The sequence below is a fragment of the Enhydra lutris genome, unplaced genomic scaffold, assembly GCF_002288905.1.
Source record: "Enhydra lutris kenyoni isolate GAN:26980312 unplaced genomic scaffold, ASM228890v2 scaffoldscaffold33, whole genome shotgun sequence".
NCBI classification, from domain to species: domain Eukaryota; kingdom Metazoa; phylum Chordata; class Mammalia; order Carnivora; family Mustelidae; genus Enhydra; species Enhydra lutris.
The window spans coordinates 16,400,085-16,425,393 of NW_019154117.1; the positions used below are offsets into that span (position 1 = coordinate 16,400,085).

The 25,309-nt window shown below is 41.0% G+C and overlaps 1 protein-coding gene across 2 annotated transcripts in view; it reads left to right on the forward strand.

Moving 5' to 3' along the window:
- LOC111153546 (proprotein convertase subtilisin/kexin type 5) overlaps positions 1-25,309 on the forward strand; it is a 455,156-nt gene that overhangs the window by 165,898 nt on the left and 263,949 nt on the right. For both annotated transcript variants that reach the window (XM_022512624.1, XM_022512625.1), the window contains exons 7-8: positions 150-322; positions 20,793-21,005. In XM_022512624.1, coding sequence (XP_022368332.1) covers positions 150-322; positions 20,793-21,005 — 386 coding nt within the window. The remainder of the gene's footprint in view (positions 1-149; positions 323-20,792; positions 21,006-25,309) is intronic.

A 25,309-nucleotide genomic window follows, 5' to 3' on the forward strand; every position in this document is an offset into this window, starting at 1 on the left:
TCTTTTTCAGGGGGGAGAAGATGCTCACTTAAGTGTTGATTAAATGTTGATTCTTCGCCCCCCAATTGCTGTAATTGGAATATGTCTTGGGCTGTCTGGGGGTTCTACAGTGAATGCTCTATTCAAGCTAATTCCCTTCTGTCTGGAAGGGGTTCGGATGCTGGATGGAGATGTCACGGACATGGTTGAAGCAAAATCGGTTAGCTTCAATCCCCAGCACGTGCATATCTACAGTGCAAGCTGGGGCCCGGATGATGATGGCAAGACCGTGGATGGACCGGCTCCACTCACCCGCCAAGCCTTTGAAAACGGCGTTAGAATGGTAGGTTTTAAAAGCACCTTGGCTCATACTTTGTCCTTCGGTGATGGTTCTCGTGGGAAACCGTCTCTGCAACTGTGGGTTCCAGTCCTTGGGTCTAGAGGAATGGACAGAGTCCATAGCTGAGCCAGAAGACAGGTTTATAGAAAGAGGGACTGAACCCTTAGTATTGTGTGTTGCATCCGTTTTGCAAATGAGCTAAGAGCTAGAGAGTTTCCCCTGACAAGAACAGAGGTGTATTTGACTGCTTAGGTTTGCTCAAAGGAAATGTATCCGTTAATATGTGAATCTTGCTTTTGGAGCAATAAATTCTTAGCTCCATGAGATGGAAGAGAAATGAAAATACTGAATCTCTCCAGTTGAGGTCATCCAGCAGTGCCCTTCTGGGCCTCCCCCTTTCATACACCCTTCCCAGGTTTCACTTCTCTCCCAGGACAATATTCTTGTTATCCTGGCTCCCAAGTTCCCTAACGAGGCTGCTTATCAGCATTTTTCTTCATTTCACTAAGAAATTCCCATACCACTCCTCCCCTCAAAACCTGACCAGGTAATCTACTGTAATAGAATTTCTCCTTCAAATTACAGCTCTTAAAAAAATCCCATTTTATTTTCATTAAATAAGAAATAAGGTCACCCTATAGTTGTAATCATGGAAGGAGGAGCGCTCCGTCAGAAGATCTCCTTTCTGTTTCTTACTTGTGAATGAAACCTTGGGTGATTTAAAGCATGCATTTTAATCGTGATCTGGGCCCGTCCTCCCTTTCCTTCATCATCTCTTTTTACGTTTTCTGTAATGGAAGCGCAGTTGCTCTTCCTATCCTTTACCATGTACTGTTTTCCCCGCCTCATCCCTATGCCTTACGATTATACGGCCCATGCTCTTCCACCAGCAAGCCTCCGTTAAAATGCTGCCTCTCCCCAGAAGCCTCGTCACTGCCTGAACTAGAACCAAGTGCCAGCAATCCCTACCCTGCGCCCACGAAACTGCGTATTCTTCCCAGTGTCACACAAAGTCATTATCATAGTGTGCTTTATGTCCGTTATTCTGGTCTGTGTCTTCCTCATTAAATTCTGTGTCGTGGGATAGCAGGGCTTACGCCCATCTTGAGAGGCTTTGCAAAACCCAAGGAGTGCACAGAACTCTAGGGAGTGCTCAGTAAATGTTTGTTGAATTTCATGTAATTTACTACGAATTACGCCAGCCACGGGACGGTTGTGCATTTAGCCCAGATCTGGGGTGGTGGGAGTGAGTGCAGCAGGTTAATGCAGTGTTGGCAGCTGGAGTACAAGTAACCCTGCTGCTTCCACCTTGGTGGGTTTGGTGCTGGGGTGAACTCACAAGACTAAGCCAAGCTGTCTCCCGGTTCTTTTGAAACAGATCGGAAGGGAAGCTTACGCACTCGTTCAGAATATACTTCCTAACTGAAAGATAGTTCAGGCTTGGTTAAGACATCCTTTCTAGTTCTGTCCATTTTTAGGTACTCGAGAGCCCTTTAAAGCTATAGAATAGGGTTTAAAATTGCTTTGCCTAGAATTTTCCTTTCAAGGTGTCTGAACACCAAATGAATGTGCTCTAAGTAATCTGGAGATTGCATTACCAAAGCCCTAGACTGCAGACTAGTATTCTCTCCAGGCCATCCACTGAATGGTCATTCAAGTGAAAGAAATCAAACTTAGTTCATTTTTAATTTTCGAATTGTATGTGTATGGCTTTTGATACAATAAAAAGAGTAGGCTGGGATTTCTCATTGGTATAATGTATTAGTAATTAGTAATTACTAATCTCAGTAGCGTACATATTGAGATAATGGGGACTGATGTTTTTCAAGTTTTTGCTAAGGACTCTCATTCAGTGGTAATCTCATCTGGAAGTTCAGTGTGTAAAACAAATTAAAAATCTGGTACTTCGGTAGGAGGAGGAAAGGGTTAAGAAAGAAAATCATCTGAGGAAGCTATTCAAACTTATGGGAAGATTATATTTAGAAACAAACAGTTGTGAAAAAAAATTATATTCATTATTAAGTACAAAAGTAACCCATGCTTATGAAAATAAATCCTACTACAAAGATGAAATTAAAAACAGATTCCCCACACAAGTAGATAACCATTGTTTTTGGTGGTTTTTTTAAAGATTTTATTTATTTATTTGTCAGAGAGAGAAAGGAAGAAGTGAGAGAGAGAGACTGGGCACAAATAGGGGGAGCGGCAGGCAGAGGGAGAGGGAGAAACAGGCTCCCCATTGAGCAAAGAGCCCGATGCGGGGCTTGATCCCATGACCTGAACTGAAGGCAGACACCTAACTGACTGAGCCACCCAGGCATCCCCTAGATAACCATTATTAAGAGTATGGATTCCACCTTTCCCTACTTCCATGTGCATTTCCACAGCAAACAGGGACCACTGGCCTCTGTGTTGCTGTTTTTACTTAACTGTGTGTGACAGGCATTCTTCCAGGGTAATTCATAATGATAGAACTCTTTTGTATTATAATGTTTCACCCTTTTTGGAATATGGCAATACCATAATTTATTCAACATTTCACTGAAGATCTTTCAAGGTTTTAATCTAAAAAAGGCGAGGGGAGCATTTAGCTATTCATTTTTAGAGTTAAGGTAGTAACAAAAGAAATAACTCTTGAAAAACAACAGACTATTCTCTGGCTGCTATCATGACACATACAATTATGGAAGACCAGCAACGACCCATTTAAATGTGTTTAGATCAACAGGATAGAGGTGTAGTGTGTTTACTACACCTAGGCTTCGAACTCAACCAGCCAGAGTCCGGGATCTGTCATTTACTGCTCTCTGACCTGATACAAATCAAATTACCTCTGCTCCCATTTCCTCATCTAAAGTAAGGCAATAAAAGTTTTCACAGAGATGTCATGAGTGTTAGAGGATAATGCTGCTAAAGCTATTGACAGAATCCCTGGAATATAATAGGTGCTTAAGAAATACACTTTATAGGTATCTGTGCATGTAAATATACATTTTTTTTTTCAGAGAAGAGATCATGTCCTTTCAAAAAACTTTCTAGTTCTCCTCAGTCCCCGAACCTTGTGTACCGTTTCTGCACTACAAAATTCTAGATGATCCCGTAGAGTTACTTGTAGTGGTGGATTAGAAACAGTATATAGAAATCAGCATAGACTTCCTGTGTTCTTGCCTGTCATAGACTTTTTTCTTCCTATGTCTATACTCACCTTCAATTTCATTTGCCCTTAAAGCACCTCTTCCATTTCGAGGTAACCTCCTGATAACAAATTCATTCTACTTATCTATGTTCATCGTCTTGAATTTAATTTATATTTTCCCAAGGGAGGTTTCTCTAAATATCTATGAATATATAATTTAACATTTTTAAAGCAGTATATTAGTCTTCCGGAAGAAAGAAGCCTTCCACTTCTTTATTATCAAACACCATATGGTACAGTACATTCTATAGTCTTTGAGATTTTATTCTAATTCGTGTTCTTTATATAATTGTCAAACATATAGAAAATGATAGGATGAAAACTTTATACAAAGTTAGATTATAAAGTGCAACTAAGAAATGAGTGATTTATTGGCTGCATGACTTAAGGAATGAGGGAATAAATAACTACTAAAGTAAGTCCCTCAGGTAGCTGGGTAAAACCCTGTGTGATGGCTTAAAGTCACTCTGGCCTGTTAGGGTTTTGACTACATCACTTACAAAAATACAGGAATTGAAATTTATATATTCTTTCTATAAAATTTAGTGAGCTCCCACCTTCTGTACCACATGGATAAAGCAATGAAGGCAACATCTAAGTTTTATATGCAACACATGAAACTCTGTACATTCTAGCAACAAGACAGGAAACAAACATAGACGCCATCAAGATGATAAGCTAATGATAAGTGTTAGAAACGAGAACAGGTGAGGGGGCAGGACAGAATTGTCGTTCAGGAGGATAGAGAGTCCTTTCTGAGGAGGGGGGCACATGAATGGGGACACAAATGGTAAGAGGCCAGTCCTGTCGAAGGAATGAGTTCTGCAGAAGGAACAGCAAGAGGAAAACACCCGAGTGGAGGGTGATTGGGGTGTGTTCATGGAACAAAATGCTGATTCAGGTGATGGGAGCGATGTGGGCGGAAAGCAGGCGGTAGGAGATGGTTTGGAGAGGTAGTTAAGGGCCGGCTCCACAGGGCTTTGTACACCATGAAGGGTGTTTGCGATTTATTCCATTGCAGAAAACCCTTGGAGGTTTTCCAAGTAGTGGCCCATTGGGACACAAAACTTTCAAAGGTCAGTGCCGTACAGGGAATGGACTCTGTGGGAGAGGGACAGGCAGGCGGGAGCGGAAGACTGAAGTGGTCCAAGAAAGAGGTGACGATGAGCCGGACTTGGGGAGGGAAGGGGCTGGCAAGTGGGAAAAGCCTACATATCAAGACAGATTTTCCACAAAGGAAATATATTTTGTTCAGGGAATCCAGGTATTGATCACATCCACTCCTTCTGCTTGTTAATCAGAAAGTGTAGCAAATATTGGATTTCAAAATGCTCCCTACTTGTTTTTCTATAACACAAGTATTGGGTTCAGTAGAATGTAACACTCTTCAAAGACTAACAAAATCAGAATTGATTCAATTTACAGCCTGAGACAAAACTGTGTTGAACAAATCAAGTTACAATTGACAACTTGCTCTTTTCCCCAGAGACTGTATTTTATTTGATGCTAAGGAGCTGTAAAATTAAATGCAGGAATTAGAGGTCCATAATTTGAGTTGTGTACAATTAATAATGATGATGATACCAGTAGTGGTAATCATCCTAATAATAATGATCCTAAAACACTCAACTTTTGTCAGTCTGTTAGCATATGGTCAGTCCTCTGAGTCCCAAAATAGATAACATTTTTTTTCAGTTTTTTTTTTCCAGTGTTCCAAAATTCATTGTTTATGCACCACACCCACTGCTCCATGCAATACGTGCCCTCCATTATACCCAACACCAGGCTCACCCCACCGCCCCCCTCAAAACCCTCAGTTTGTCTCTCAGAGTCCACAGTCTCTCATGGTTTTTCTCTCCCTCTGATTTCCCCCAACTCACTTCTAATTTTTAATCTTCACAGTGGTCGGGACGCCTGGGTGGCTCAGTTGGTTGGACGACTGCCTTCACAGTGGTCACCTAAGATAGGTCCCATTCTCCCCAGTTTTACAGAAAATAGATACTCAGCAGGGCTAAACAAGTCAGAATGTGGCCCTCAAAGCAATTGAATAAATTATTTTGCGTGTCATCATTTCCGCTTTATTCGGCACGACCGACCTCCTTGTATCATCCGTGACCGCAGAGCAGAGCTTTTCCCCTGTCACTGTGGTGAATGAATTTCTCACCTTCTGCCTAATTCTACCTCCTCCATTTCTTCACTGGACGCCTCAGCCTCTCGCCTCAACCAAAGGTGCGGTTCAATCAGTTCTGTCTTCTCTCATCATCGAAACTTCCCTCTCCTGTGTGTTACTGTCGTCCACATACTGTCAGTTCTTTCTCAGAAGACAGAGGGGAGACTCTCTCTGTGGTTTTCTTCTATTTTTCCAATTACTCATTTCCAGAAACCATTGTCCATACTTGTCCTCTACAAGCTCTTTTCCACTGTCTTTTGAAGCCACTCATCAGAACCCTGACCCCTCACTGCACCGCGACTGTTCTTGTCAGGGCCACCGTGACCTTCCTATGTGAAACCCAGGGCTCCTCTCTGATCCATTGTGTCATTTGTCCTGGTCAGGAGGCCTGCCTGCTTCTTCTGGTCCACAATAAAATACACACGCTCCAACCCTTCAGACCCTTTTTCTCCTTCTATTTAGTATATTTCCTTATCTTGTTGATGAATTGTCCCCACCCCCCCATAAAGGCTTGGAGACAGAGTGTTTTGTTCTGTGCTAGATCCCAAGGACCTGCAAGAGGGTCTGTTGAGTGATAGGTGAGCAAACGTGGATGAATTCCATGCCCATTTGCTGTGCATACTGAATGATAATTTAAGGATCACACTTGCATTGGTTTTCTTTTTTTAATTAACAATATGGAAATTAGTTACTAACATACATGGTATATTCTGGTAATTAATGCGCACAGACCATGGATTCAGACTCTCTGGTGGGTTCCAGTACGTTCTTAACCGTGTTCAAGTTAATAAGCCTCTCTGAGGATCAGTTTGTTCCTCTATAAAATGGAGCTAACTGCTAGTAATTACTTTATAGGACTGTTGTGAGGATTGTATGATTAATGCCTGTAAAATATGCAGCAGAGTTTCTGGAACATAGTGAAGTCTCTAATTATGTTATGAGTCTTAATCACTATCACTTCTGAAAAGGCCAGGGTAATAAACGTGAAATGCCAGTTAATTGTGTAGAATACCATAAAAAGCCTTAATCGTCCAAAATCTCTGGGTTAGTGAATTAATTCATTTAGTATTTCTGAGTGATCCTTAAAGAAGTTAAATATGCAGTCTTGAGAGTATTATTAAGGAATGGCCAAAATAAATGGGACAAAATAGCCAAGAGATTTTTTTCTGAATTCTATTCCACAAAACACTAATTAATGAAATACCTCAAAGAGGGGTGGGGGTGGGTGAAGGATTTTGCTATCAAATAGGCTCAAGAAACACCACTTCTTATTTCTTCCCTTTCAGAACTTGAAAGATATTAAAGGCTCTGAGAAGTTCCGCAGTAGAGATGTGTGTAACTTGATTTACTCAACGTTCTAAACTTTACCCAAAAGCTTTTATTTTTGTGACTTGTTTTGAATTGGTGTTAAATTTAATTTCATTTTACATTGTTTGGAACTGCTTCACAAAGATTCAGCTAAACCCATTAGACCTTAAGAAACAGAACATTAGAACTGGAAACAGTTTGAGTGGCGGAATTGTTCTTACCAACATTTGTATATTTGTTTCCTGGTTGATGTCACTCCGGTTCACCCCATCTACCTTCCTAAAATGTGTGATTTCTTCTTTTCTTCATCCAGTAATCTTTCTTTCCTATCTTCCTAAAAGTCTATGGAATGTGTCCTCTTGTCCTCACAATTAGAACCAGAATCTCTCAGATGGACTTGAGCCCACAACATCCTTCCAAAGCTTCCATCCTCCTCGCTTGAGCTCCAACTTTCAATTCAGCATGAGCCTTGCAGCCAAAGAAGTATTTTTTGGTATGTAAATCTTGTCCTTTGTCTTCTCTTTAAAACTCACTTCTCCCTAGGATTGACGAAGAATATTCTAAGCTTCTTAGAAGGCCACAGAGGTCTCTCACCATCTTTGCAGGAGTCTCAGAATCGAAATCTTACATGTCATCAAAGGAAAGGACCATTGAAACGTTACTCTTGTTAAAACTAACACGATTCCACTTACCACGGTGAACCTTTGGCCTGCCTCCTCGGCATGCCTGGCAAAGACTTCCTTCAGGGGAAACTCTTTGCTTTGTCCATCCAGAAGGTTCTAAATAGGAAAATGGTTTTATAACATGAATGAGTCTGTTGACAGTGTTTCAGATATAAGTGACCCGAGTCTTGGTATCAGAATAAGAAGCTAACTGCCTGAGCTTTTCTTGGGTAGGCTCTCTATTCATTCATTTATTCCTGATTGCATTCAGGAGACATCCACATTGGGTGATTATCAATATTCTGGGTACTTTGCGAGCTGGTAGTGAAAGAAGAATAACACCAAGTTGTTGCCTTTGGGAAGCTCACCATGTAATGTTGAATAAATGTTTTAAATAAAGTGTAAAGCAAATTCCCCAAGTCCCTTCAGTGGCTAGAATCTTGTAAGCGATGAGGAGGACAGATTACACAGCACATAATTACAAAACTTTTTGTGTTCCGTCTAGTTGCCTTGCAGTCATCTTTCTTTTTTTCCCCCCATTTGGGTCATTAAATTTATTAATACTTGGTACCTTTTTACATTTGTCAGCAGATATCTCGCACACTGACAGCTTTTCACGGTTTCCTGACAAGGGTATTTTATAACATCCTTTAGAAAACAAGCAAAAAATTAGAACTGAATCTCTTCCTTTTTTCATAATCATACAACCCTTTATTCAGATTAGCAGTACTTCCCTTATTGTCTTAATCAAGAAATAGTTCTCGAGTCCCCATTACATACCAAGCACTGATTTGGTATTTATCTTACTCAGAGCTGGAGAAATCGTGTGGCTCATTGCCCATATTCTAGAAGCATAGAGTCTAGATTTCACTTAATTATACTATCTACAAGTATACTTTCAATTCCAGATCATTTTTCTTTGGGATTATCCATGAAAGCCTTCCAGGGCATTCATAACAGAACCAATGTCAAGGGTGGGAAACAAAATCGGGGGAAATCCAGATGACTGGCCCCTAATCTCCCTTCATGGCATCCTCTCTCTGTTTTCCAGATGGAAAGCAGGACATTTGATGAACATCTATTACTACATGCCTGGCTTTTGAGCCTCTTATGAAGTCTCTGATTAATGTATCCCTTTCCCATCATCAATTTCCTTTTCACTTTACCAGATATGACACCTGATTGGATATTTGGAATATTTGCTGAAAGCACAGAGTTTCTTTACAAGCACACCCTGGCCCTTATATGCTCATACGTGCACATACACACGTTTCTCCACCCTTAAATTAAAGGCATATGTTCACCAGAAGGGGAGAGAAGAAGTATAATGAGCTCGTATAATAAACGCAGTAATAATAATCATAATAAAATTAACCAATTCCACTTGGGAAGAATATATTTTTATCTGATACACATCTAGCTGTAGCAGGCTTGGTACCAGTTTGGATTTTAATAAATGACAGATTGCTGTTAAATTAGTTGGCAAATGTTTTAAAACTTTGGAACGGTTTATGGATAGGCAAAGATAGACAAGGGAGTTTATTTAATATTGGCTCCGCGTAATCAAAATTGACTTTAACTAGGGTTTGTTTTAAAAATCCTCCATTAGTATTTAACTGTATCCTGGTGGAAACTCTGTGTCTTTAGGGCTGTAACAAAGCTAAGAAGTGATTTGCCAAATGGACCCAATCTAACGTTTTCCACTTTGAAAACAAAGAATTGTTTGTCTCTGTAAATACATGTGTGGTTTCACATTCTGTAATCTTCACCAAGTTATCTGTTATCCAAGGATCAGATTTCGATTCCTATGTTATTGTGACCTGTGATGCATTTGTATGGACAGGAGCACAGATCTCTCCTAGCCTTGTGTAGGTGCAAAGGTCAAATATTTACTGTCACCTTCTTTTCAGTCATAGAGATTCATTTTTAACTCTGTGAGTGGTTAATACTGACTTGAGCAAATGCCATTCTAATTGCCTCTGTTCTACTTAGGGATTAACCAGATATCGGTAGCAATCCTTTTTTCTTTTCTTTTGTTTCATTTTATATATACTGACATATAGGAGAGGATGTGACGCCCTTACCATGGGCATCATCCTACTATAGTCTGGATGTTCCTAGTTACAGGGAAAATATAAAAATCATACAGGGATTGGATTAGGGCAAGTTGAGGTCCAGACCAGTCCTGAATTTCTGTGATTCAGAGCATAAATTTAAGAAAGGTAATTGAAATTTTCTTTAACAAAACTTGGAAGTAGCTGGGGTTAAAAAAAAAAAAAAAAAAAAGGCCACTGTGAAATAAACAAGGATAAATTGGACTGGGTTGATAATAACAAATGATTTTTAAGTACATAGGACTTTTATAACAGATTTTGTTCATTTGCCCTGAGCTTATGGTTCTCCTCTTTTAAGAGGAAGACAATCAAACTTTAATATTCAGGATTGTAAACGTTATGAGGACTTAATTCTGAGAACCACTTGGGTTAGGAATAAGGATGCTCTTCCTTCAACCTCACCAGTTTATAGACTTGGAAACTAAGTCTTAGCAAAGTAGGCAGCCTGACCATTATGAAGCATGAGTGTGGCCCTGACTCGGTCTGTCTTCTTCACCACCATGTTGTGTGAATACATTCCTGTCAGATGTGTCATATGGGCCTGTCTGTGTCCATTCTCTCTGTCAGTGGTAGCTGTCATTGTGGTCATGGAAGTGGACGCTACCACAGGGACCTCTCGCTTCCCTGAAGTCCTGGGAAGCATGGTTGGGACAAACTGACTTGGCATATTCTCAACTTCATTGTATTGTCTCTTTCTCGTCCTCCCTGGAGACAAGCTGTGACAATGTAGAAAGTACTGACCTTCAAGTCACAGAGAGCCAGGTTGAAATCTTCTTGGTTTTCCTCCAGTGTTTTGACCCGGGTTAAGTTACTAAGTTATCAGAGCTTCTGCTTTCCTAAGAAAAAAAAACTATGATGATGCCACTTTGTGGAGCCCTTGGAAAGACTGGCTGAGACCACACATATGCAGTGTTCAGACCTGCTGCTTGTCTTCTCCTCAGAGGAGAGACCATGTTTGATGAATCTTTGATGTATCTACCGCGGAATCTTGTAAATAATAGAAGCTTAGTATCAAGTGTCATTTTTTCAGAAGTGTGATTTGCTTTCATTGATATCAGGATTGTGTTTATGGGAAGAAACTGTGAAGGGCTGATTTTCTGTGTTTCAGAAATGTTATGGGCTGCTTCACAAAGACTGAGGCTGTGACCTTCAAACCCCGTGGTGGGCTTTGCGGAGGGGGCGGGGGACAGCTTGCTTGCCCTTTCCCAAGCTGGGAGTTGGGACCAGTCCACCATGGTGAAGCATTCTGTGACCTAACATAGAGAAGAGTAGTAACCTTTCATTACAGCTAGAGTTTCCCTCTGTCTTCCTTTCCAAATGCCTTTCCAAACATTTGCAATAAATTCCTTTCATTCCCCTGTTGATAGTAAATACTTTTTTCTTCTCTTTGAAAGGAATCTTTCAAATTTAACTCGTTTAATAGAAATTTAAAGGTGTGGTATCTTCCTGGGCAGTTTCAGAATAGGTACCTAATACTAATATTGGAAATGTCTTTCTCCATTTCATAAACCTGTCTCTGCTAAAACAACCCTGAGCATGATTTTGCCTTTGCTCTGGGATGATCCAAGATACAGAAACTTTTCTCACATATGCTGTCTTTTTCTCCCCAAAATGGGAATGCGGGAATAGTGGGTGTACCCAGAATGGCTGCATCGGTCTGATGGGGCGCCTGGGTGGTTCAGTTGGTTAGGCGGCTGCCTTCCATTCAGGTCATGATCTGGGGGTCCTGGGATCAAGCCCTGTGTCAGGTCCCCTGGTCAGCGGGGAATCTGCTTCTCCATCTCCCTCTGCCTCTCCCCACCACTCATACTCTCTCTCTCTCAAATAAATAAATAAAATCTTTTTAAAAATTGATTGTGATTAGTTCAGAGAGCATATAAGATTCACAGGTATTGTTAAAGCGGGTTGGAATGAGGAATTGAGAAACATAATTTGCATGTTCCTCCTCCGAGCCAGCTTTCGAGGCACCCCTGGCCATGGGAAAACAGCTTCAGAAGGGCTCAAATCTTGGAGGCTGTGGGAGTGACCAGAAGTAAATAATAACCTGGGTTCGCTGAGTTTCATTGAGTCCGATGAGAAAAACAAGGCCTGAGAAAAAATGGAGGATTGACCATTATGAGTTGACCATAGAAAAAATATTAATAGCAGACCATTATTTGGGAATTGTTGATTTGGCAAATGAGAGAAGGCAGGAAGAGAAAGGAGTTTTGTTTTGTCCAATCCACTACCGTTCAGCAGGTTTCCCTAAACCATATTATTACACACTTTTAGGAACACCCCCATTGCATTCCTAGTCAGTGGGGACTAGCATTTCAGTCGAGGTGGGAGTGGACCCATCTAGTTCTGGCTCTGCCAACTTCATTTCCTTCATTTTCCAATGTAGGAATTTAAAATTTCAATGGATTAACCTCTCATGTGTCCAGTTTTAAGTAATATCTATAGCACATTATTCAGCTCCAAATTTTCATTATATAAAGTTCCTAAATGTACAGACCATCTAAAGGATCATAGGAATACAATTCTTTTGCTTGAAAACGTATTTATTTCCATTAGTAAACACACCTGGTTTTTATTTCCTCCTAGATCTTCTACCTTTTCTCCATGAAGGACTGATTTTCTTTTTCCAGTTATACTTTACAAATAAACAAAGCGAAAGAAGTCCACACTGTTGTAATACTGTTGTTGGAAGCCAAGGACCAGACCATTGTGCACTTTGGTGATAAAATGTCAAAAGCTATATTATGTGTACAAACCCTCAGTGTTAACATTCTGAGGAAGAGGCAGCTCTAGGACAGGGTTGGTCCTAGCAAGCCTTTAATGAGTGGATGTTCTACTAAATTTATACTCTGGCAGATAGGGTGGATAAGCAACTCACTTTTTTTAAAAAAAAATTTTTTTTTCTATTCACATGATAAACATAAATGTAGCCTTTTATCAGGAACCTGAGTCTGGGGAAGTTCTGAATTTATAGAATTGACTAATTTTTATGTTTGTTTTGACCATTTTTTCCAAATTCCTTTTATAAAACTGAGCCAAAGTCACCTTTAGGTTCCCTGAGTTGAGAGCATCAAGCTGCTTGTTCAGGTACTAGAATGTGAACAATGTTGTAAAAAGATGTAGCTTATAAGTATAAATGAATTTATCATTTCACCAGAAATGCTTGCAACTACTGTCACCAATAGTCAATCCCACAGTCACAAATTGAGTTCTTTATTCCTTTATAAAGGGAAGTTGTCTACCTTTGGTGTGCTTAGAAAGCATATAAGATGGCTTTTTGTTAAATTAATATGATCGCTAATAACTGCATCTAATATTTTCAACATATTAAAAAGCCTACAAAACATTTAGAAAATGCTTAGTATTCACAGATGAGCCACCCATCATGTACACAGCAAATGAGAAGAGAGAAAACCTGACTAGGGGCGGAAAAGATGGGTGAGGTTGAGATGAAGGGGAAGAGAGGCTGAAGTCCTATCACACAAGAAAAGCTAGGAAGACAAAAAATGGGGAGAAACAGCTTACATTCACAAAAGCCTTCTTCACGTCACTTTTAGTACTTTAAAAAGAAATAACTGCATATGTATTTTCAGTATTTTTCAATCATCAACCATGCTTGGGCAGGGTAAATAGCATAGAATGAGAAGAGTGAAGACCCACCCCCAGAGTGTTTTTTGTAAGTCAGTCTGTTGAGGTTTCGACAGTCCTTCCTCCAAATTGGATTTAGGGCTGCATGGCAGCCTAGGGGGGTGGCCATGCTAAAGTGGGTATGAATAGATTAAGAATAGCAGTTGGGGGAGGCGCTGGGGTCCAGGGAAGGTTGAACATCAGCAGGTGTTGACTATCTGTTGAATCGTCTTTGGGAAGCATTGCTAAGCATTTTCAATCCTAGAACGTTTGCTTGGAAATGAGTGGAATTAGTGAGCTGTTGGCTGCAGTCCAATTACCAAATAAACCATCATTGATGACAGTTTGGTTTTTCCTGAAAGTAGTTCTCCTGTTTCACTTAACGATTCTGAGAGCACAAGAATGAAGTATTCTGAGAGTGGAAGTAGAATCCAGTGAAACCTGTATACTCTTTACATCAGGCACTCTGACTCAAGGAGTGAGTAAATCATACAAATAAGGGTTGCACTTGCGTATTTTTTGGGTGAGGAAAGACATTGCAGTAGAGTCCTCACTCTAACAAATTTAGAACTCTGGCACAGCACTGACAAAGCAGCACTTAACCTCCAGATTCCTAACCCTCAGAGGACCATCTCCTTTTACTCTTTAAGAACATTTCATTATCTGTCATCTTGGATTCCCTTGTGTTTTGGTGGGGAGTGACCCACTGTCTTCCCTGGGTCCAGATGAATCTCACCTAGAGCTGCCCCTTGAACAATGTGGAGATGAGGGACACTGAACTCCTACACAATCCAAAATCCATGTATGATTTTGAACTCCCCCAAAACTTAACTACTTGATCAGTAGTCTTATTGATAGCACTGTCAATTAACGTGCATTGTGTATGTTATATGTATTACATACTGTCTTCTTATAATAAAGTAGGCTAGAGAAAAGAAAATGTTATTAAGAAAGTCATAAGGAAGGGAAGATAAATTTACACTGCTGTACTGTATTTATTTTAAAAATTAACATATGAGTGGATTCGTACACTTCAAACCCGAGTTATTCAAGGGTCAACTGTAATTAATTTTCCTACCCTAATCCCCATCCTACTCCAAGGAACTGATTGAAGAAACAAGTCACAGGGTTTAGTCTTTCCCAAAAACGTCTTACTGAATCTATATCATGACTACATTTTCTTGTTGCATTCCCAAAGAAGACTTTGTCCCACCAAGTTCCACCAAAGTTTTTTCCAGGCATTGGGTGACTATCTGCTCCTGACATGTCCTCAATTATGGGTTGTATTTCTTCTTGGATTACTTTTTAGGTCACCTTTAAGATGCCTTTGTTTTCATGTGAATCATCTGTTCTACAGGTGATAATGATTCAAAGGATTATTAACCATTAACTTTAAAAAGTAATACATATTTTAGAATTCTGGGACATTTTGTGTGAGAACTAGAAAAACCTTTCAGAAGTGTGTTGTTGTCATCTTGCCTTTGTATTATGTTTCTAGACCAGACCTATTTTTGTCAATGAACCTGCTCTGTTGAGGAACTAGATTGATTTTGTTAAAAAGATGATTGATTCTGTTTAAAAAACATGAACAGTTCTTCATATCTCAGCTACCACATATTGTAGGTGTCCTTGTCTTTCCTGTGCCTCTTCTGGTCTCAAGCCCCTTTATCTCTTATCCGAGTGTGGAAGAGCTTCCTGGAGGGTGATACTCTTTTCTCACTGAGAGAACGAACACCCAAAAAAGATGGCAAGTGGAATGGTAAAGGGCTTTAGTAATTGGGTACGCAGGCTAGGCTTGGAAGATGTCACAGATAAAGGAAATTTCCTTATCATGTGTTGTGTCATCTTGTCTCTTTGTGTTGACACATACAGATCCGCGCCTTCTGATCAGCGTCCTTGGGACCTCCATCCTCTGTCTCTACCACATTCTGGTGATATGACAGCTTACCTATTACTTAGTGTTACTTGGTTTTCTAATCTGTAAAATACATATCTGACTTGCTGGAATTCCTTAATTAACTAATATTTGTGAAAGCACCAGCACAATGTCCAGCCACATTTTTTTTTCTTTCTTTTGTATTTCAGAAGTCTCTGGTCACTTATTCATGCCCCTTCAAGAATTTTTTTTTTTCACTTATTCATGCCCCTTCAAGAATATTTTCTAAGTGATAGGGGAAAGAAAGTAATATTAAAATTCCAAATAAAATCTAACTGCATTGGCTGGAAAATTATCACAGCATTTTAAAGAAATGTGGTTCTCTCAACTCTCTAGATTTCAAAACCTGGCTTGGGGCATAGGACTTAATTGGTAACACAGCATAAAGTAGCCTTTTCTGATCTCCAGAAACACAAGAAATTCAGTTCCTACCTAGCCTTTAGTAATAAAACTGTGGGCGTTGTAAATTGATGTTTGTAGGGGCATACATGAGAAGAAACACATGCAGAATTAAATACACAATGAAAAAGAATAGAGTTTGGCCAAATGGGTCTTTTATGGATTTCACAATATATTTTGCCTTGAGTTTACTTTTAACTTCTTACTCAACTAAATTGGAAGATTTTTTTTTTTCATCCAAAGTCATATTTAAATAACCAGTTGCAATCACAATACTTGAAAATGTCATTTCCTACACTTCAGGAAAATATGTGTCTCAAGATTCTTTACTCCCTATTCTACTCTGCCCACCTTCCTTTCTCCCTACGTCCCACATTAGGATTTAATTCTTCAATTACTCTGAATTTTGGAGAAATGTCTAGATTCTCTTTTGCCACATATGTTTTGATTTTCTGAATATTGCACTCTAATGGGAATCTGCTGTGCATCTGTAGTAAATAAATCTTTGAATTGCTAATTGTTTCAGATTAACCCCATAGATCTTTAGCACAAATCTTTATGGCATTTTCAGCCCACAAATTAGCCTGTTTATTTCTGGGACTTTAATCAGAAACCCTACACACATGCACAAGGGTCAGAATGCCTGGTGGATAGTGTAGCAGCGGTGTCTATATATTCTGTTGCCTCCTTGGGGGGCAGGCCACCCTCTATTTCCCCCTCCCCTCTTGTATGAGTCAGCTTGCGCTGCCATAACGGAATACTGCAGGCTGGGTTGCTTAACAGCAGAAATGTATTTTCTCGAAGTCTGGAGGCTAGAAGACTGGAAGTCCATGATTTCAGGGTAGCAGCAGAGTTGGGTTCTGGTGATAACCTCTCTCCTCAGCTTAAGAGACAGCCACCTTCTTGCTTGTCTCCTCTGTATTTAATATAGTCACACTGGGGGTTATAGTGTCACCAAATGAATTTGAAGGGGAGGGGATGCAACTCACTCCGTAACATACCTTAAGGACAGTGCCAGTTGTCTCCCATGGGATTTTCCAGATGCTCTCTCCCCGTCTCTCCACAAGCTCCGTGCTCAGGGAAAAGATCCATATGACTTCTGGTTTCTGGGAGAGAGATGATCCATATGATCCATATGACCTCTGGTTTCTGGGAGAGAGATGGGAGAGAAGAAAGAGATAAGGGTCTCAGTTCATATTCCCCTGGTCCCCTCCCAGCAGGGCCAGCAGGGGTTGGTATGTCCCTAGTCATGTCTTAACTCCTGTTAGCCCTTCTGTTTCCAGTTCCCGTGACAACCCCTCCCCACCACTCCCCAGCTTCTTTCTATCCTATGGGGGTTTGGGATAGTTATTGATATCATACTGTCCTTTGATGTTTCCCTTCACCATGCCCAGTTATAAAGTAATTCCCTCAAATCATCTTTGATGGAGGGATATCACTTCTATCTGTAAAGGGCATTTTGAGGGCAGTGGCAACCTACTGTTCTTTTAGCCATTCCTTCTGTCATCCCAGCGAATCTCCAGAGGACTCCATAATAAGTCCTGTTTCCTTTACAGTGGTGTTCCCTCTGGATGCCGCCATGATAGAATGACTTGTGGTCCTACTTCTGAGGGATCTCTGGTCAGGTTGGGATTTCTAGGCAGAATTTTGCGTCTGAACCTATGTCCTTTCCCCTTAGAATGCTCAGGACCACACATGCCTCCTTTCTTTATCATTTTAATCCTGTGACCAATCTGGAAAGAGCTTAGAGGGCTGGTCTGCTCTTAGGTTTGAAAGCCGAACTTCAATGAAGACACTGGAGCTTTGGCTAAAAATAGTACAGCAACAACCAACCAGCCTTCTTTTTGCCCAAAAGAAGACTATTGTTGAGGGTAAAGAGCGCTGGCTTTAGCTCTAGTTGGATTTCAAGGTCTGGCCCTAGCATTCATGAGCATTTCTGAGCCCCAGTTTACCCATCTGTGAAATGATATAGACTTAAATTGTGCAGAATAATGTTTATATAGTGCTTGGTGCATAATAAATGTCGATAAATGTTAGTCTCTTTAGTGCACAATGAACCTTCTGTGTGTAAAACCTCTTGTGATCATAAAGTAAAAATTATCTTTTAAGAATTGGCCCTGTGTTTCCCCTCGTAAGAGGGGAATAGATGCGTTTGTTTCTGTTTATAAAAATTGCATATGGTCATGGAAGGATGGTATGAAGAAGAAAGAAAAAAAAAATCTTTCCTAATCTTACCAAACAGAATTAAGTTCTGTTACATTGTCACTTTATGGTAACTTTATGCATTTAACTTTATACACATTAACTTTTTAAACACACCACACACACACACACACACACACACACACACACACACACACACATACATTCTTTTTCCAAACTGAGACCATATTACATCATTTTGTATCCTCCATTTGTAATTACATTGTCAAAACTACCTTCTAAATGTTTCTTATTAAATATTCTTTTAAAACCAAGTACGATCTTTTCAGTGAATTATACACATAGGCACCCAGTCATAATTTTGAATGGGTGTGTGTGTGTGTGTGTGTGTGTGTGCGCCAGATGTGCTTTTTCGTGGTTTTGTGGTTCTTAATCTATTATCTGTTCCAGTGCTGTTTAAACCAGGAGTGGTTTTTGCTTATGTCATACATTCTGTGGACCTGTCAGATAAAGCTACAGTGTGACCACGTCTTTGCCAGTAACACAGCCCCTCAGTCTGTGATAGAGAGGGTACCTATTGATGATGAATTGGACCTTTCCTTCTCTGGCTATGATGTTCTCTCTCTGAGGTGAGGGTATGAGTCAGTCATTAGAGTTTCTCAGTCTGGCCATCCACACCATAGTGAGCGGTAATTCCTTCTAGAGATTTGCAAAGCATTGAACAAAATCCCTCATTTATGATGGCTGAGTGAATTTTGCATCCTTCTGTACATTTCCTGAATAGTCTGATGACAACCTGAAGGATGGTAAACCAGATCCAGCTGTCAAGTGGCAGTAGTATCCAGAACTTTTTCTCCCTCTCTCTTCATGAATTTTTCCCATTCCTATGCAATCATATTGCATTTTTCCACATTGAAAGACAAAATGAAATCCACGTTCAGGTCAAATCATGTCATAAATATTCTGTTTCTTGAGGTTTCGAGGTCAGAGACAGTTTATCAAGGATATTTCAAATTCTTTCTCGTCTCTTTCCTTGGCTCTTTTACCAAAAATTCCAATACCACATCCCAAACTACTTTCTTTCCACCTGAGACCATAAAAGCTAGGGCCTGAAAGCAAAAAAGAGGGTCTGCCATCACCAGCTAGTGACTTCTGTTCTCATTCCCTAATTACCAAATGATAGATTTGGCCTGTGTGTCCTTCAGAGTGCCTTCCAGTTTTAAAAAAGTAAAATTTCTGAGGGATTCCGTTCCACCTATTCAGAAAGATACACATCACTTTGGCCAACTTCTCTCTTTTCTTATGAAGATCTTATCTTACGGAACCAACTAGTCCTTATGCTTCGGTACATCTATGTTCTACTTTGCTTCTTCTCCTTAATTATTTTATGACCTGAGGAAACGCTGTGGATGGATGCCACGTTTTGACATGAAGACTGTAACCCCATCTCCTAGCTTTGTAAGAAAAATTTCACAGATGGGGTGGAAGAAAGTATCCCACCGTCAAATATGTCTGGAAAAAAAACATAGGATAATATCTCCCATAGAGTTTTGCAAAGAACAATCACTGAGTTCTACAGTAGGGGAATCTGCTTCATTTTGATTAACTTAGAATTTCCCAAACATACTTAATCTTGATATTTTTTTTTCCATCTTGGGAAGCATCCGTTAACATCCTTCATTAGTGTTCATTGCATACATAAGGGAGGCACAGCTCTGGAAGTCTCATTGTCCCTAGTTCTGCTCCTCACCAACAGTGTGACCTAAGGATAGATTGCACAACCTCTCCACTCCTCATGTTGCTCATATGTCGACTGAGGGAGCAGAAGAGCACCATTTCATGTGGAAGGATACTCATAGCCCTAGTATAGGTCTGTAGTAATCACAGCTAATGACATGCCCACTCTGCGGTCTGGCTGGGGGGTTCAAATTTTGTCTTCCCACTTTCTAGCTATATGACCTTGGGAACATTTCTTAATTTCTGTAGCTCAATTCTTCATCTATGTAATAAGGACAAAATCGTACCATTCCCACAGCTGTTGTTGGAAGAGTTGAGTCTGATTCATGTAAAACAATTACAATTGTGTCTGGTCCGTGGTGGGACCTCTTATTGTTGTCATTGGTACTCTTGTGACCTCTATGACTGTGGCGTGTGAAAAGGATTATTTTAGGGTTTTTTATTGGGATGTAATTGACACGTAACATTATATTCAAGCATACAAAATGCTGCTTTGGTATTTGTATATATTGGGAAATGAATACCACAGTGAGTCTAGTACCATAGTCTTTCACGATGCTGAGTTACATTTTTTTTTCTAGTGTTGAGAATTTTTAAGATCTACTCTGATAGCGACTTACGTATAAACAGTACAGGATTATTAACTGGAGTCACTGAGCTATACATTACATCAGATTATTTTAGTTTCTGAAAGCAACTCCTCTTGGGTCGCCTGGGTGGGTGAGTAGTTAAGTGTCCAGTTCTTAATTTCAGCTCAGGTCGTGATCTCAGAGTCATGACATCGAGCCCTGGGTCAGGCTCCACGCTCATCACAGGGTCTACTTAAGATTCTCCCCATCTGCCTCTCCCCACCACCCCTGCCACAGGCTCATCCTCTCTTTCTCTCTTAAAAAAAAAAAAAAATATATATATATATATGTATATATATATATATATATATACACACACACACACACATATATGTGTGTGTGTGTGTGTGTGTGTGTATGTATATGATAAAAAGCAATTCTTCTGACCTCAAAAAACAGCCTACATCCAGCGCATTACTAAAATAGCATCACACCCCTCCTACAGCTATTTGATGTGCCCCGTTGCTATTGCTCTCTGCACTTAGAGTCTGTGATCTGTGTCTTCTGTCATTTAACTTTTTCTGTTTGTGAACAGGGGCGGAGAGGCCTCGGCTCTGTTTTTGTCTGGGCCTCAGGAAACGGTGGAAGGAGCAAAGATCACTGTTCCTGTGACGGCTACACCAACAGCATCTACACCATCTCCATCAGCAGCACGGCCGAGAGTGGGAAGAAGCCTTGGTACCTGGAAGAGTGTTCGTCCACACTGGCCACCACGTACAGCAGCGGAGAGTCATACGACAAGAAAATAGTATGTAACATTTGAGTGTCCATCACGACTTACTCATTTATCTTTCCCGGTGAAAGACAAAGGAAGAACCATAAACTCATATGCACAAGCAGTATACAGAAATAGACAAGTAATATGTGGGAGTCAGCTGCTGGCTCAACCCACGTATTTTTAAGTGTTGTCGTTCCATTACCAATTCATTGGTAATTCGCTCAAGGAAGGTTCTGGCTTTTTGGGTGCGTCTGATGGAAAATTTCAAACACCTTTGCAGTTTGCTCTTGATCATAGTTTTATAAACTGTCTCAGGGTTTGTCTTTCTAAAGCGGAACTAGGCTGCTTCTCTTGATACTTTTCAGCTGTGGCTGAGACCCTGCTCTCAAGTCTTAGAGATTCACGCAAATCTGGGTCACCTCTGACTTTTCACACAGCAGTGGAGAGACAGGTGATATGATACACTTGCTTTATGTAGTGCTTCATTCACATCCTTTTGGTTCTTTTTGATTCCTGGTTCTATGTAATTGTCATGTGTGACTTCTCAGCTATTTTTTACTAACTTCTTTAATTGCATTTTTTTGATTGATTTAAGTAGAAAGTGCCTACCTATATATATCGCATATACCCCTATCTTTCCCTAATTCTTCCACAATAACTGGATTAAAAAACATGCATTGGGAATGCCTGGGTGGCTCAGTCATTCAAGCATCTGCCTTTAGCTCAGATCATGATCCCAGAGTCCTGGGATCGAGTCCTGCCTCAGGGCCCTTGCTCAGTGGGGAGCCTCCTCCTCCCTCTGCTTGTTCTCTCTCTCTCTCAAATAAATGAATACAATCTTAAGAAGAAGAAAAAAAAAACACATGCATGAGTCCACCTTTAAGTACCTCCATCATTCATTAGTGAACATGACCCTGCAATACAAAGTAAAATGTAAAAGGAGAAAATATGGAGGTGACAAGTTTCACAGTGTCCTGGCTTTTGTAATGAAAAGTGACATTCCATGTTTTACCTTCATTATGAAAATGTTATAATCCAGGAGTACCCCTTATGCTCTCAGATATGCTTGTCTCTCAGTACTTAGGGTCACGGTCCTCTAAATCTGAGTGGCATCCGTCAGTTCTGCACCATAAAAATCCTGATGGAACTCTCTGGAGTAAGAGTTCTCTTCCAGTACCTCTCAGGTCTGAAAGCAAACTTGCCATTGCTTCGAAGTAAATATGCCCATCGACTCCTGTTTTTGCTTGTGGGCTGGTTGCCATGGAGGGGGAATTGTGAAGTTCATAAAGGCCTTTCTTAAGAGAAATGTACAATCCAGTGGGCAAAATCTCCAAGGAGAAGGAAGGGTTTTCTGGGTCCTGGATGGGAGAATGCAGTATGGACAGAGGGACCTCAAAATCCTTATGTGAGATTTACTCCCCAGACCTGACCTTCCTGGGCCCCCATCGTGCTATGATGCTGTGATCGCTGCTATGACTGCCCCTGCCTCCATGACGACAGGTGGTCATTTAGGATTCTCCTGGGAAAGGACAGAGTGATCCAGTCACTGGGTGAATCATAATAGACTTCACTTTCTTTTTTTTAAAATATTTTATTTATTTATTTGACAGACAGATCACAAGTAGGCAGAGAGTCAGAGAGAGAGGGGGAAGCAGGCTCCCTGCTGAGCAGAGAGCTCAATGTGGGGGCTCAATCCCAGGACCTGGGAACTTGACCTGAGCTGAAGGCAGGGGCTTTAACCCACTGAGCCACCCAGGCACCCCAGACTTCACTCTCTCCGGACTTGCTACTTCTGATACCAAAACCTTTACAGACTCACTCTATATATTTAATTTAAACCTGTTTCTACCTTCTGTTCGATCTCTTTCTCCCATGTTCATCACAGCAATCTGTTAGTAATTTTTCTCCATCCGGTTCTTAGAGTTTCTTTATTTTGTGAGACTCCCCAGATCACCATAAATTGGAAAGGAAGTTTGGTAGTTCTTCCAAGCTAGAGTCTCTGGCTTCAGACACATCTCAGTGGCTCAGTGAACCTCACTGGGTCTTGGTTACACCATCTGTAAAATGCAGGCAAAACCCTCACCAGCCTCATTGATTTTGGGGGAAGATGAGGTGCTGGACATAAGGGACTCACACCGCACCGGCGCAACGAGCCCCTCAGGAGTGGCTGGTGCCACTGTTCCCTAGGACGGTGTCCTGTTCTGAATCCTGGGAGGCGAGGCTGGCCATTTTTCCAACTGTTGTTAATCAGGGCTCTCGTGGCACCTCTGTTTTTCCAATCTACAAAATACTGCGATCTGCACCACCTACCCCATAAAGAAAGGCACTTTGAACGTGAACATGAGTAGAGTTGGCAACGATGTCAGCCTTTTCTGGTCCAGCTGACCCCTTTTCCTCCTAGATGTCAGAATGACAAATAATCCTGCATCGTGCCTGGGACCTTTTCTCCAGCAGGCTTTGAACCAGATGCCCTGAGTCCCTCAGAGATGCCCGCTTCCTGGCCGTGGCATTGTGATTGAGTGTTGCAGAAATGGCGGCGTCTGTCTCCCTTTGTTCTGGGGGCTCTCCTCCCCGGGCTATTCATTACCTTGTACCACTGGCAGCTTCTTCGGGAGAGCATGGTTGTCATGTCTTATTTGTAGAGCACCTTTGTGATTTGACCCAGGCAAATGCCAAGGATTCAGAAGAGAGGAAAGATCCCTCTGCTTCTGGAAAAGCATTTTGAATAAATTTCACTTGCCTTCAACAGAATGTCTTGTCATGGTATGCAAAGCAGGAAAACCTTGCCCTGGGTTTCCAAACAGCCAGATCTCTGTCTCTTGGTTTCCTGCCCCTGTTATTGGTACAGTCATGGCCCTTGGTATTTCATTCATGCTTTAACAGATTCAGATCAGCCATGGCCTTATGTCTCTTTACAGCAAGGGAAGCATCCAAAATACCAAGACGACTACAACAAGAAACTCCCCGTAAGCTAAACAGAAATCAGTTGAAATGCCTGGCTATTCTAAAGCCCTGTGATCAAATAATATGGTTTTATTAATAATAATGCATACATCTTATTCCATGTTGAATACATCATACATTCACCATGATATTAACATGCCATAAATATGGAATTTTTGTTTTTCCTCCAATTAGTACCAGGTACTGCACTGTGCATATTAAATGGACCATCTCCTAGTATCCTCAGAACCCTGCCCAGGATGAACAGGTGCCGTCCTGCCTTTAAAGATGAAGAAATTAGTGCTAGAAAGGGTAAAAGAAAGCCAGGCAGGAAGTGGTAGAGCCTGGATTTCTACCAAAGTCAGGATGGACACCCACGCCCGTCTTGTCACCAGTACACGGTCGTGCTCTGGGTTCTTTCAAAGGACTCCTGCTCTGGAGGCGTCCACAAGCAATGGTGCTGCTCTGGCCCATGTGGGGTTCTTTTCACAGTGATAAAATACACACACACACACACGTGTGTGTGTGTGTGTGTGTGTGTGTGTGTGTGTATGTGTGTGTATATCCAGAGAGAATATGTAGTTATCCATTATTTTTCACTACTTGGTGGATTTATTTTAATTCTCATGTTGTAAGACCTTCTCACAATCCCCTCAGACCGTCCGTCCTCTTGCAAAAACCTGTAGCTCTTCGCCAGTCTGGATTGCTGGGTCCTGTGGCAGGATAGCAGCACTGAACTCCTCCAGGTGACGCCTTTTGTGTGACCTCCAAGCCAGGGCTCTCTGTCTTGCGGCAGGTGCCATCTGTTAAGGCGCTGTTCCCCCCAGATAGCCCTTAATTTATGCCTCTTGTAAAGCATCAGCTCAAGGAGGATTTTCTTTCCCACCTCCCTTAAAATCAGGGCACTCCCATCCCCCACTCTTTATCTGTTCGATTTTCTTCCTCGTGTCCTTAGAACGATTTAGGATGTTGCACGTTTTCTTGCTGTCTGTTTTGGAAAAACAGATTGGAAACTGTGAAACACTAGATTGGAAACTACACGAGGTTGAAGACTTTGCCTTGTTCCTTCCCAGAGCCTGAGCTGAGTAAATATTGGTGCATAAATCACCATCAGACACTGGGAAGGATGGGACCTTCACGAGCTGTTTGTATAGCTACAGGAAGACAGGAAGATGTTCTGTTTCTTTAAGAGAAACTCCTTCTACTGGTCAGTCGGTGAAAGGCTAAGGGTATTTGACAGTAAAATATTTGGCATAGGAAATGGCCCACAGGACTCTTGCTACGTGATAAAGCTGTATCTACAACCTTTGTTCCGGTCAAAGGGCATCAAAGGTCCTGCCTGTCACCCTTCACTGCCTCCTGAAATCTCTCCCTGGTTCTGTTTGGGGAAT